The sequence below is a fragment of the Lissotriton vulgaris genome, chromosome 9 (genome assembly GCF_964263255.1).
Source record: "Lissotriton vulgaris chromosome 9, aLisVul1.2, whole genome shotgun sequence".
Lineage (NCBI taxonomy): Eukaryota > Metazoa > Chordata > Amphibia > Caudata > Salamandridae > Lissotriton > Lissotriton vulgaris.
In genome coordinates, this window is record NC_141697.1 from 493438109 (window position 1) to 493453882 (window position 15774).

The 15774-nt window shown below is 53.4% G+C and overlaps 1 protein-coding gene across 1 annotated transcript in view; it reads left to right on the forward strand.

Annotated features, from left to right (window-relative positions):
* MNAT1 (MNAT1 component of CDK activating kinase) overlaps positions 1-15774 on the forward strand; it is a 687393-nt gene that overhangs the window by 290988 nt on the left and 380631 nt on the right. Inside the window, exon 5 of the mRNA XM_086936667.1 lies at positions 9330-9470. Coding sequence (XP_086792793.1) covers positions 9330-9470 — 141 coding nt within the window. The remainder of the gene's footprint in view (positions 1-9329; positions 9471-15774) is intronic.

Here is a 15774-nt window from a genome sequence, read left to right on the forward strand (position 1 = left end):
CTGAATGAGAATCTGGGCACAGTGGCCATCTGAAGTGCTCAGGAGCACGTTTACTCGTTGTCTAGACTCCCCGGGGCTTATCTTTGAACGGGGGAAGAGCAACAGGATACACACCATCCGCATAGGTCCTTACATTCACTGCGGTTTCTGACACAGTGCACAAGACGGGAGCAGCTAGTGAGACACGACGTTGGGATAAGGTGCGGTGAGAACCATGGGGAAGGTGGACACTCGGCAGCCCAAACTGACTTTTGATGGGGTGAAGAAGGGAACTAAAACCTCGCAAGATGAACAGGATTTGGCGGCCCGGATGTCAGCTGCTGGAGCTACCACATCGCAGGTGTCGGATATTGGCGAGATACTACAAGAAATACAACAGGGGTTTGGCACGGTGGTTGACAAGGTTGACAGAATGTCCTCCAGGATGGATGCAATCCCCCAGCGGCTGGATGGGCATGAAGACCACTTAAAGGAGGCGGAGCGTAGAATATCTGATGGGGACGATGTCACCGCTACTCACACTGCGCAATTGGCAAAAATGGACAAACTACTGACGGCAGTGGCTGCTAAGAATGCAGACTTAGAGGCCTGTATCAGGCGCAACAATGTGCGCGTCATAGGCGTGCCGGAATCTACCAATACTGGCAGGATGGAGGAATATGTGGAGAAGCTGCTAGTGGGCACGATTGGCAAAGAGGCATTCTCTTCCCAGTTTATAGTTGAACGGGCACACAGGTCCCTTGGGCCAAGGCCGACGCCAGGTAACCCTCCACGCCCCATAATTGCCCGTCTGTTGAACTATATGGACCGTGATGTGGTACTGCCAATAGCAAGAAGGAAGCAGACGTTGGCATACGAAGGGGTCACATTTTCACTGTACCCGGACTTCACTCCCATTGTACAGGAAGAACGGCGCAAGTTTGTGGTTGTAAAGAAGAAATTGAGGCGGGCGCAAATAGACTATGCTTTCCTGTACCCTGCGAGACTCAGAGTGACTCATCAGGGGAAGCAGCATTTCTTTCCAAATCCGCAACAGGTGGATGATTCTCTCAAGACAGTGAAACGTGCGGCTCGAAACGGACGAGGTCCGGGGTCAGCTCAATGCAATGTTTGACATGAGGATGATGACCTCATGGAATAACTATCTCCGGGATCTTCAGTGTTCTAGCGGACAGTGCTGCATAAGGGACTACTTCGTGATGGCGAATACAGTATAGGAGCACGGTGATGAATCCTGTATTGACTCATTGGATATTCAGGTATATAGGTTCCAGACTCTGCCTCCACCCCCTCCTGGGAAGACAGGTACAATGGAGGGGGGAGGGGGGGGGAATGGAGCAGAGGGACTGCGCATCTCTCTAGGTGTGACCCCGGAGGGAGAACCCCCATGAGTAGAATTGACACATTGTTGGAGAAGGAAAAATGGTGTGTCTGACACAGTTGAGGGATGTGGGTGGGGGGGGGGATTGGATGCTGGCAAGATTGGGTTGCTTCAGTGGGAGGGGGAGGGTAATATGGGGAGTTGGAATGTTCAAACTGCACAATGGAACCCGTCTCTGGATCTGTCACAAGAGGATGGGTGGCTGGTGCGACTGGATGGATCAATGTGGTGCTTCGAGAGGAAGTTTACGGATGCAGGGTACCGATTTGTGGATTGGGGGATGGGGCGGGGTGGGGGGAGGAGGGGGGTCGAGACAGGAGGGGTATTGTTGGAAAGTTTTATCATGCATGTGTGTTATGTTGAGTATCAAGATGTGTTATATTTGGTAAATATGTTTAGTGGAGTGTGGATGGCTGGGGACGCTGCGGCAGTATTGGAGTATGGATGGAATCTTGGTCTGCTGAACTGCTTATGGAGGTACAGAGGCGTTGGAGTTGGGATGGGATGTCATGGCGGGACAGGGCACGAATTCTGATTTACATATCCGGTCTTGGAATATGAGGGGGCTTAATGATGCACGCAAATGTAGGAAGGTTGTGGAGTACCTCAATCGACAACAGGTCCATCTAGCGCTATTACAGGAAACACATCTTCGCCCACAAGCACATCACACCTTTGCGGCTCGATGGGCATCAATGGGAATTTTCTCTTCCTACTCCTTCTATGCTAGAGGGACAGCATTATTGATACGAAAAGGTGTTCCGTTTGCACTTGCTGGGTCAGCAACGAATCCACAGGGACGTTATGTCATTGTGTGGGGGAGACCAGGCAGAGACACGATTACTTTGGTCAATTGTTACGCACCCAATGTGGACACCCCAGATTTCTTTACCCTGTTGTGGGGGAAAATAGTTAACATAGGATCACAGCATGTGTTATAGGGGGGTGACTTCAATGTGAGCTTGGTTCCCGAAGTGGATAGGACGGAGGGAGCTGCACATTATCATGACAGGTCCCGTGAGGTGTTGACGGAGTTACTTACAGATGGTGACTTGGTGGACGCTTGGAGGCTGCTCCATCCGCAGGACAGGGAAGGAACTCACTTTACGTCATACACTGGCTCATGGGCACGACTGGATTACTGTCTAGTGTCCAGGGGATTTAAGGCAGGGGTGGTGCCGCGTACCTATTCTGACCATTGCCCGGTACGGCTTACGGTGCAGATGCCAGGCCTTAACAGGCCGAGACCAATATGGCGGTTCCAACCTAAGGCATTGCTAGATTTAGTCTTCCGCACGGAGCTAGGGGAGGAGATTAAGGACTTTTTCTCGAGGAATAAGGGGTGGATAGCATCGAGGTTATCTGGGAGGCATTCAAGGTCACCATAGGTGGCTACTGAATCGCTAAGAGTTTTGGAGTACTGCGAGATATCCAGCGTACACTGATGACATTAGAGCAAGAATTGAAGGAGCTAGAGGACCGAATGGTGGAGGGGAGAGAAGGGGCCCTGCAGGGGGAATTTAGAGAAAAACTGTCCATGTATGAGGAAGAAGCTGACAGGGAAGCTAAATTTAGGGGTAAACACTGGCTGGCACGAAGGTACGGGGAGGGCGAACGGCCGGGGAAGGCACTAGCGGAGGTTACCAGGAGCCCTAGATTTACCAATACTGTCTTGGAGATAGAAACACAGGAGGGAGGGGTGACACACGACTCGGAAGGGATACTAGCAGTATTTCAGGCGCATTACTTATTTCAATTATTCAATTTCAGCCCATCACCCTCTTGGAGGCACTGAAAGAAATAAATAAATGTAAATCTGGGGCACCTGATGATCCATGCCCACCTAAACTCTGGAAATTAATGTCTGACGCAATCGCAGTCCCCCTCCTACACATATGGAACACGTCCATCACAACAGGCATGTTCCCGGACTGTTGGAAACAGGCCACTCTTCTCCCGCTAAAAAAAAAACCCCAAGGCGCGCCGGATGACCTGAGCAATCTCCGACCCATCTCCCTTTTAGCAGCCCCTGGCAAAATGCTCGAAAAACTGATCCAACAGCAGATTAACAGCTTTATTGAAGAAAGCGGTGCCCTACATGAAACTCAATCTGGCTTTAGGGCCGGCTTTAGCACCGAGACGGCCCTCATTGAGGTTGCCGAGTCAATCAGATGGTCCTTAGATTCAGGGGCATCAGCTATGCTGGTGCTCCTGGATCTATCCGCTGCTTTTGACACGGTAGATCATAGCAGACTGCTGATTCGACTCAAGGACATTGGCCTTGGAGATAAAGCACTTGACTGGTTACACTCCTACCTCACAGAGCGGTCCCAGAAAGTGGCTCTGGGCCCCTTTTCCTCTGAACCTAAAAGCCTCTGGTGTGGTGTCCCACAGGGGTCTGCACTCAGCCCTCTGTTGTTCAATGTGTATTTGGCCCCGCTTTTCACCTTGATTGCTAAATGGGGGGTCAAGGCAATATCATACGCGGATGACACTCAATTGGTCTTCCCCTATACAGACACGTCAGAGGCAGCTTTTAGTAAAATCAGGGGCTGTCTTCGAGACGTGGCCAAATGGATGAACACTAATAAACTCAAAATGAATGCGAGCAAAACAGAGGTCTTATTTTTTGGAAATCTCAAACACCCCCCTCCAGACCTCTGGTGGCCTACGGAAATGGGCCCTGCCCCATCCCCTGGTACCCATGCAAAAAACCTAGGAGTAAGGTGGGATGAGAACCTGTCCTTCTTGCCGCATATACAACAGCTTACCGCTGGCTGCCTGCACAAACTCAGAAATTTGCGAAAATTCCTGCCCCTGCTACCAGTCGAGTGTCGAAAAACAGTTGTTCACGCAACAATCACATCACGTCTCGACTATTCTAATGGCCTTTTTCTTGGTCTGCCCAAATATGCGGTGCAACGCCTACAGATCGTGCAGAATGCGGCTGCGAGATTGATAAAACGGGTCCCTTTCAGGCAGCATATCTCTCCGCATCTGCACGAGCTGCACTGGTTGCCAGTGGCCAGCAGAATTAAGTTCAAGGTGCTTACCTTGGCTTTTAGAGCACTAAAAGGCTCTTGTCCCAACTACTTAAAACTTCGACTCCCCCGTTACCTCCAAGAACGAGAGCTCCGCTCAAACTCCCTGCTCAAACTAATTACTCCCCGTGTGAGGAAAGCTAGACTTGGAGGCAGGTCCTTTTCTGTTGGCACGGCTAAACTATGGAATACCTTGCCCCCTGTCATCCAATCTGCCACAACAGAAGCTAGCTTTAGGAAGCTCCTAAAAACTTGGCTCTTTATGCAATAATTTTGATCTTCCCCTTGACTACTCGCTCTTGGCTGTAGGACTCGCTAGCGCCGGGACACCTCACCTGAGGTAGCTGTTCGCGCTTTATAAGCATCTGTATTATTATTATTATTATTATTACGAAGCTCTCTAAACTGCGCGCGGGACGGACGAGGTTGACTTGGAGGATTTTTTAGGAGACGTAGCAATCTACTGGCTCAGTGAAGTTTATAGACAGTTCCTTGGTGCTCCACTAGAGGAAGACGAGATCCGTGCAGCGATAATGTCCCTGCAAAATGGGAAAGGGCTGGGCCTAGATGGCATAACTGCTGAATTTCACAAATGCTGTATAGATATCATGGCACTGGTGCTTCGGGAGCTGTTTGAGGAAACTATGGAGGTAGGAATCTTGCCCTCATCGACGAGAGAAGCGCTCATTACTTCACTGTTGAAGCCTGGGAAACCCCCTCAGCGGCTGGACTCATATAGACCGTTGTCGCTTATCAACTGCGATACTAAACTTCTTGAGAAGGTACTGGCTACTAGATTGACACTATTGATGAATACCATTGTGCTCCCAGATCAATCGAGGTTTGTCCCAGACAGGGCTACAACGCATAATCTGCGCACCCTCTTCTCCCTGATACAGACCATAGCCCCAGACTTCCCGGTTGCAGCGGTCTTCTAAGATGCCACAAAGGCTTTTGATTCTGTGGAGTGGGGTTATCTGTTTAAAGTACTAATGTGCATGGGTTTTCCTCCCATATTTGTAGCATGGATTAAATTGTTGTACTGTAGGCCGACAGCTAAAGTAATGATCAACGGGCATATGTCATCGGCAATGGAACTCACGAGGGGTACACGCCAGAGGTGTCCCCTCTCGCCATTACTATTCGCGATAGCGATTGAACCACTAGCGGCTAGATTGCGTCAGATTCATAATGATAAAGCCTTCCGTTGCTATCAGCGACAACTGTTAATATCGCTATATGCAGATGATATAACATTATATATGAGAGACCCTGAACACAATCTTAATCCTATCCTTAGAGAGTTCCTGGTGTTTGGACAACTGTCGGGGATCAATATTCACTGGGGAAAATCGCAATTCTTTCCCCTAACGGATGCAGTGGCCAAATTCCCATTGTATTTTCCGTTAGAATGGTGTAGTGATGATTTACGGTATCTGGGAATACAAGTATCGAGAGACCGCGTGGAGATGATACGCTTAAACTATGGAACGGCGATTGCGCATTTAGAGGCTAGAGTCACCCGATGGATTTCATTACCTTTGTCGCTGGCGGGTAGGGCGTCACTAGTGAAAATGGTAATTCTGCCTCAGTTTTTATATTTGTTCCTTAACATACGGTACTATCCTGGAGCCCATTTTTTTAAGACCCTGCGGTCTGTGCTGATCCGTGTTGTGTGGGGTGGCTAACAACCGCGCCTACGGTGGGAGGTTCTTACACAGCCGTATGGTAAGGGCGGCTTTGATTTACCTGATTTTGAGATTTACTACCTGAGTGCACAGGCCCATTACGCGCATCACTGGATGGCGCCTAAGCCATGGATGCCCCAGTTGGCGGTGGAGGATTGAGTAGCAAACCCGCTCCCGATTGGGGGGGCGATTCATGGCCCGGTGGAAGCTGTGGAGACTCCCTTCACGACCGTCACTTGCACAGTAGATGCTTGGAAACGTATAGCGCGCATCCTGGAGGTGCAATTGCTATACTCGCCACGATTGCCACTTACATACCACACCAATCTCCTCCTATTACAAGAGGCGGGCTTTCAGGCCTTGTGTAGGAAGCTGCGGATAGCTTCCTGGGGCGAGCTCCTCGCTGATGGGCAGTTTCGGACGAGGGAGCTCTTTTTTCATGACATTAACCCCACCCCCCTGGACCTTTTCTCGTACCTCCGTCACCGACCGGGGATGCTGGCGGTGCTTCCAGACTTCTCATCAGAACCGGAGGCATTTGCGCCACTGCACCTCCTCCTTGGATCCCCGGATGGGAAACACCTAGTGTCCAAATTGTACAAAATGATCAGAGGTTGTAGGACAGGTATTACTGGCTCTGCTCGGGTTAAGTGGTTGGATGACCTAGGGCAAGAAGTGACGGATGAGCAGTGGAAATATTGCTGCAGCATCACAGAAAATATTTCGGCTAGCTGCAGATTCAAGGTTATTCATTACAAGTTTCTACAACGTCTGTACTATACCCCTGCTAGGAATTATCGCTTTCATTTATCGGACAGTGACAGGTGTGAGAGGTGTCGGACGCCTGGGGCAGGTTTCTTGCATTTGGCATGGGAATGCCCAGGAGTGAATGAGTATTGGGCGCAAGTCCACGCAGAACTTGAAAATATGATGGGCACCACTATAGATATTGATCCCTTGTTGATGCTGCTGGGGTGTACGATGCACATTCCGAAAACTGCAAAGAAATGTATGGATATTGCGATGCTGATGGCGAAGCATAGAGTGGCTTGCAGATGGGGGAGGAGGAGGGCTCCGAAATTCAAGGATTGGCTACGTGATCTTGTATATTGCCAAGAGCAGGCTGCTGTACATGCGGAATGGCTGCCATTGTCGTCTAGGCCAAGGGATATATGGAGCCCCTTACGAGAATATTTGCTGAAGGTTGAGGTGAGAGCGGATGGAGAGGAGGCGGAGATTGATACCCGGGGGGGGAGGGCTCCCCTCCTCTCGAATGCTTGAGGAGAGAGATGGCCACCCTACTCAGAGACTCTCGCTAACACTACACTCTGTGATTATATATTATGGGCTGGCGCTATTGTGAAGCGAATACATGTGCTATAGATAGCGGACTTGTGGATGTTAAAGAATGTTCGTTCTTATGCTTTGATATACGAACGTCTATTCACTATACGCCTCTTTTGCTGGACATTTATTATCGCGCCCCCGTGGATGGATTGCCCGGGCCTGCTGCCCGCCTCCACTGCTCCTAATGTCTAACTGATATCATTAATTGTTACGATGCCTCATGTTCCCAGCTGCTGAGTGCTTTCCTTTTTTTTTGTTGATACTCATTATTGTATACAATGACTATGTATGACTATTTTTGATGTGTGATTGATGTATGCATAACATGTTTCACGGAAAATATAAAAAATAAAGTTTTCCCCCCCCAAAAAAGTAGCCTCTTAAAACATGTCTCGGCCCGCCATTGTGGTCTGTGTGCAGTTTTAAACTGCCAATTCAAATTCGCAAAATAAATCTTTTGCCAAGCCCAAAACCTCATTTTTTCCTTAATACATATGTCACCCCTAGGCTAAGCACTAAACAGCCCATATGGCAGTTTGTATTGTTTTTAAAAAGTTGGACATGTAGTCTTAAGTTTTACATGTTGCTTTTGTTTGGAGCAGGTAGAAATACCATTCTTTATGAGGAAGGAAATTCCAACACCATATGTGGGGTAACACTTTAAAAGTTACTACCACTCAAAACTGGCACCAGTTATAAAGCCCTCAGATGCACTCTTAATTTCACTTCTGTACCTGTGAAGGTCTTTGAGGACTGCCCTGCTGCCTATGGCTTGCTGTGTACTTCAGAGGACTGCCCTGCTGACTGAAGCCTGCCCTGTGCCTACAGAGGAGTGCCCTGCTGCTCTCCGAGGACTGACATGCTGCGTGAGATCTGCTTTTCCGCTTGAACCCAGGACTTTCAGGGTGACTCCAAGGGTTAGTTGGCTCATCCTAATCAGAGCCCCAGGGACAGAAAACGCTCCAACCATCTTGAACTTGCATCTGGACCCAGCCAGAGTGAGCCCTGACCCTCCAAGTGGTGCCCCTCTAGGCCCCAACCCTTGCAACTGGTGCTAAAAGTGCCTAGATAGAACAAATCCAAATCTTCCCACTTAGAACATTTTCAGCCAAAAAATGCCCTGAGAAGCAAGAGGAAACTGGGACCTACCTGCTTCCTGATCAGCCCAAGGTGCATCTCCGGCTGGCCTGACATCACGGTAGCTCTTGCTGCGTTCTTCTCCACAGCAGAAAATCCTGTTCAGTGGCTCCTTGCAAGAGGAGGATCCCTTCTCCTTTTGCCCTCGTCAGCCACAGCCTGCATCTTCGTCCCGCTGGATATTTTTGACTTCCAAAAACAGAGACTAAGTCCAAACGTAGAAATTTTCACTGCGACTTCGTCAAGCTGCCCCCCGACACTGCCGGCTGCCTTGCAGCTCCAACGCAGTCTATTTTTCATTCCAAACTTTACAAATTCATAACTCTGGTTCTACTAATTTGTTGTTGTTTTGATGTTAAATAGTTTAGTAAAACTGTATTCTAAATTGATGTGGGATGTTGTGGTTTCACTTCATTACTTTTTAAGTGCTGCATATATACTGTACACATTGCCTCTAATTTAAGCGTGATTACTTTTGTGCCAAGCTACCAGAGGGTTAAGCACAGGTTAATTTAGTGTTTTTTCGTGGTTCACCCTGTCAGGGATTGTGGCTGTTGCTTGAGAAGGGCTCACGCCTCCTTGTACCAACAATCCACATTCTCACAAAGTCCTATTGGCTTAGCCAATGCTTATTGCTGTTGTTACTTGCACTTAGATCAAAACACACTTTCATTTGATTGTAAACTTAAATAAAGTTATCCAAAGTATATTTCATTTTCCCATCCTTTGTATTAGACTCGAGAACAAGAAGTGCTGGAAGAAGCCTTGGAAGAGGAACGAAATGCTAATACGCAAAGAAGAGTACTGATCAAAAAAGAGGAACAAATGCAACAGATTCTGAAAAAGAAAAATAAACAAGCTCTTCTTGATGAGCTGGTAGGTGGTTGTTTGTTAATGTATTTAAAATAGCTTGTTAAAGGAGGTGTTTAATATCAAAATTTGATTTGTTTTAACCAGCACCTCTTCATTATGATTTTCTTAGGTGTCATGGATGCCATTTTAAAGGCTAGATTAGGATGAAGTATGTACTTAACTACATGCATTAACTGTTTATTCATATCAATTTTTTCTTTGCAATAAATGTAACTTACAAATTGTTTTGCAACAAAACAAATATTTCTAAGTGAAATTGCTCTCCAGGTGCAATATATTTGTACTTTGGTTCCAGACATCTTTAGGGCTCGCCTGCTGATGCGCTTGCGCATAGCTAGCAGCTATATTGCAGTTTAAACAGAGTTTACCTAACTCGGCGATTTGTTGAAGTGCCCGAAGCGCGTGCAAATCGCCACCAGCCTCCTCAGGCTTCTGAAGCTTCCCCCAGCCGGCATTTCTCCTCCCTTAATTATTCACTGCACGGCCGGCCGGCCGGCACATCAAAGGCTGCTGCTCCCGGCCCCTAATCTTCCCTTCTTGCCTCTCCCCACTCCCCCTTCCCACCACAGCAATGCCGAGGGATTGTTTATATTGCAGCCTAACCATCTCACACGCTGCTCTTGAAACAATAACCGTTGTTGGTCATGATACAATTAAAAGCTCTAATTATTTTATCAGGGCCACACAAAATTTAATAAAGTCTTTTGCTGGCATTTTCGTTTTATGCTGATTGCTATTATTCACCTTTCACATGCTAGCGATTTGCTTCAAAGGAATACATTCATCCTGCATCCCGTTACTAGAGCTTTCTCCTCTTCTGCTATATATGGGTTTTAGTTGAATTTCATTGATCTCTTTTACTAATGATTTATAAAAAGTGCCACCCACCACACAGCTCCACCTACACAGCTCCACCGATGCACCCACCACAGCGTCACCGATGCACCCACCACACAGCTCCACAGAGGCACCCACCACACAGCTCCACCGATGCACCCACCACACAGCTCCAGCGATGCAGCCACCACACAGCTCCACCGACACAGCTCCACCAATGCACCCACCACACAGCTCCAGCGATGCAGCCACCACACAGCTCCACCGACACAGCTCCACCAATGCACCCACCAAACAACTCCACCGACGCACCCACCACACAGCTCCACCGAGGCACCCACCACACAGCTCCACCGATGCACCCACCACACAGCTCCACAGATGCCCCCACCACACAGCTCCACCGATGCACCCACCACACAGCTCCACCGACGCACCCACCACACAGCTCCACCGAGGCACCCACCACACAGCTCCACCGATGCCCCCACCACACAGCTCCACCGATGCCCCCACCACACAGCTCCACCGATGCACCCACCACACAGCTCCACCGACGCACCCACCCCACAACTCCACAGAGGCACCCACCACACAGCTCCACCGATGCACCCACTACACAGCTCCACAGATGCACCCACCACACAGCTCCACAGACGCACCCACCATACAGCTTCACTGAGGCACCCACCCCACAACTCCACCGAGGCACCCACCACACAGCTCCACCGATGCACCCACCACACAGCTCCACCGATGCACCCACCACACAGCTCCACAGAGGCACCCACCACACAGCTCCACAGAGGCACCCACCACACAGCTCCACAGATGCACCCACCACACAGCTCCAGCGATGCAGCCAACACACAACTCCACTGACACAGCTCCACGAATGCACCCACCACACAGCTCCACCGATGCACCCACCACACAGCTCCACCGATGCACCCACCACACAGCTCCACCGATGCACCCACCACACAGCTCCACCGATGCACCCACCGCACAGCTCCACCGATGCACCCACCGCACAGCTCCACCGATGCACCCACCGCACAGCTCCACCGATGCCCCCACCACACAGCTCCACCGATGCCCCCACCACACAGCTCCACCGATGCACCCACCACACAGCTCCACCGACGCACCCACCCCACAACTCCACAGAGGCACCCACCACACAGCTCCACCGATGCACCCACCACACAGCTCCACAGATGCACCCACCACTCAGCTCCACAGACGCACCCACCACACAGCTTCACTGAGGCACCCACCCCACAACTCCGAGGCACCCACCACACAGCTCCACCGATGCACCCACCACACAGCTCCACCGATGCACCCACCACACAGCTCCACAGAGGCACCCACCACACAGCTCCACAGAGGCACCCACCACACAGCTCCACAGAGGCACCCACCACACAGCTCCACAGATGCACCCACCACACAGCTCCAGCGATGCAGCCAACACACAACTCCACTGACACAGCTCCACCAATGCACCCACCACACAGCTCCACCGATGCACCCACCACACAGCTCCACCGATGCACCCACCACACAGCTCCACCGATGCATCCACCACAAAGCTCCACCGAGGCACCCACCACACAGCTCCACCGATGCACCCACCACACAGCTCCACCGATGCACCCACCACACAGCTCCACCGATGCACCCACCACACAGCTCCACCGATGCACCCACCACACAGCTCCACCGATGCACCCACCACACAGCTCCACCGATGCACCCACCACACAGCTCCACCGATGCACCCACCGCACAGCTCCACCGATGCACCCACCACACAGCTCCACGAGGCACCCACCACACAGCTCCACCGAGGCACCCACCACACATCTCCACCGAGGCACCACCCACCCAGCTCCACCGATGCACCCACCGCACAGCTCCACAGAGGCACCCACCACACAGCTCCACCGATGCACCCACCACACAGCTCCAGCGATGCAGCCACCACACAGCTCCACCGACACAGCTCCACCAATGCACCCACCACACAGCTCCAGCGATGCAGCCACCACACAGCTCCACCGACACAGCTCCACCAATGCACCCACCAAACAACTCCACCGACGCACCCACCACACAGCTCCACCGAGGCACCCACCACACAGCTCCACCGATGCACCCACCACACAGCTCCACAGATGCCCCCACCACACAGCTCCACCGATGCACCCACCACACAGCTCCACCGACGCACCCACCACACAGCTCCACCGAGGCACCCACCACACAGCTCCACCGATGCCCCCACCACACAGCTCCACCGATGCCCCCACCACACAGCTCCACCGATGCACCCACCACACAGCTCCACCGACGCACCCACCCCACAACTCCACAGAGGCACCCACCACACAGCTCCACCGATGCACCCACTACACAGCTCCACAGATGCACCCACCACACAGCTCCACAGACGCACCCACCATACAGCTTCACTGAGGCACCCACCCCACAACTCCACCGAGGCACCCACCACACAGCTCCACCGATGCACCCACCACACAGCTCCACCGATGCACCCACCACACAGCTCCACAGAGGCACCCACCACACAGCTCCACAGAGGCACCCACCACACAGCTCCACAGATGCACCCACCACACAGCTCCAGCGATGCAGCCAACACACAACTCCACTGACACAGCTCCACGAATGCACCCACCACACAGCTCCACCGATGCACCCACCACACAGCTCCACCGATGCACCCACCACACAGCTCCACCGATGCACCCACCACACAGCTCCACCGATGCACCCACCGCACAGCTCCACCGATGCACCCACCGCACAGCTCCACCGATGCACCCACCGCACAGCTCCACCGATGCCCCCACCACACAGCTCCACCGATGCCCCCACCACACAGCTCCACCGATGCACCCACCACACAGCTCCACCGACGCACCCACCCCACAACTCCACAGAGGCACCCACCACACAGCTCCACCGATGCACCCACCACACAGCTCCACAGATGCACCCACCACTCAGCTCCACAGACGCACCCACCACACAGCTTCACTGAGGCACCCACCCCACAACTCCGAGGCACCCACCACACAGCTCCACCGATGCACCCACCACACAGCTCCACCGATGCACCCACCACACAGCTCCACAGAGGCACCCACCACACAGCTCCACAGAGGCACCCACCACACAGCTCCACAGAGGCACCCACCACACAGCTCCACAGATGCACCCACCACACAGCTCCAGCGATGCAGCCAACACACAACTCCACTGACACAGCTCCACCAATGCACCCACCACACAGCTCCACCGATGCACCCACCACACAGCTCCACCGATGCACCCACCACACAGCTCCACCGATGCATCCACCACAAAGCTCCACCGAGGCACCCACCACACAGCTCCACCGATGCACCCACCACACAGCTCCACCGATGCACCCACCACACAGCTCCACCGATGCACCCACCACACAGCTCCACCGATGCACCCACCACACAGCTCCACCGATGCACCCACCACACAGCTCCACCGATGCACCCACCACACAGCTCCACCGATGCACCCACCGCACAGCTCCACCGATGCACCCACCACACAGCTCCACGAGGCACCCACCACACAGCTCCACCGAGGCACCCACCACACATCTCCACCGAGGCACCACCCACCCAGCTCCACCGATGCACCCACCGCACAGCTCCACCGATGCACCCACCGCACAGCTCCACGAGGCACCCACCACACAGCTCCACCGAGGCACCCACCACACATCTCCACCGAGGCACCACCCACCCAGCTCCACCGATGCACCCACCACAAAGCTCCACCGACACAGCTCCACCGATGCACCCACCACACAGCTCCAGCGATGCACTCACCACACAGCTCCACCGAGGCACCCACCACACAGCTCCACCAATGCACCCACCACACAGCTCCACCGATGCACCCACCACACAGCTCCACAGATGCACCCACCACACAGCTCCAGCGATGCAGCCACCACACAGCTCCACCGACACAGCTTCACCAATGCACCCACCACACAGCTCCACTGATGCAACCACCACATAGCTCCACCGACACAGCTCCACTGATGCACCCACCACACAGCTCCACTGATGCAACCACCACACAGCTCCACCGATGCACCCACCACACAGCTCCACAGATGCCCCCACCACACAGCTCCACCGATGCACCCACCACACAGCTCCACCGACGCACCCACCACACAGCTCCACCGAGGCACCCACCACACAGCTCCACAGATGCACCCACCACACAGCTCCACCGAGGCACCCACCACACAGCTCCACAGATGCACCCACCACACAGCTTCACCGCACCGATGCACCCACCACACAGCTTCACAGATGCACCCACCACACAGCTCCAGCGATGCAGCCACCACACAGCTCCACCGACACAGCTCCACCAATGCACCCATCAAACAGCTCCACCGATGCACCCACCACACAGCTCCACAGATGCCCCCACCACACAGCTCCACCGATGCACCCACCACACAGCTCCACCGACGCACCCACCACACAGCTCCACCGAGGCACCCACCACACAGCTCGACCGAGGCACCCACCACACAGCTCGACCAAGGCACCCACCACACAGCTCAACCGAGGCACCCACCACACAGCTCGACCGAAGCACCCCCCACCCAGCTCCACCGAGGCACCCCCCACCCAGCTCCACCGATGCACCCACCACACAGCTCCACTGAGGCACCCACCCCACAACTCCACTGAGGCACCCACCACACTGCTCCACTGAGGCACCCACCACACAGCTCCACTGAGGCACCCACCCCACAACTCCACCGAGGCACCCACCACCCAGCTCCACCGATGCACCCACCACACAGCTCCACTGATGCAACCACCACACAGCTCCACCGACACAGCTCCACCGATGCACCCACCACACAGCTCCACTGATGCAACCACAACACAGCTCCACCGATGCACCCACCACACAGCTCCACAGATGCCCCCACCACACAGCTCCACCGATGCACCCACCACACAGCTCCACAGATGCACCCACCACACAGCTCCACCGAGGCACCCACCCCACAACTCCACCGAGGCACCCACCACACAGCTCCACCGATGCACCCACCACACAGCTCCACAGATGCACACACAACACAGCTCCACCGAGGCACCCACCACACAGCTCCACCGAGGCACCCACCACACAGCTCCACCGAGGCACCCACCACACAGCTCCACCGATGCACCCACCACATAGCTCCACCGATGCACCCACCACACAGCTCCACCGATGCACCCACCACACAGCTCCACCGATGCACCCACCACACAGCTCCACCGAGGCACCCACCCCACAACTCCACCGAGGCACCCACCACACAGCTCCACCGAGGCACCCACCACACAGCTCCACCGAGGCACCCACCCCA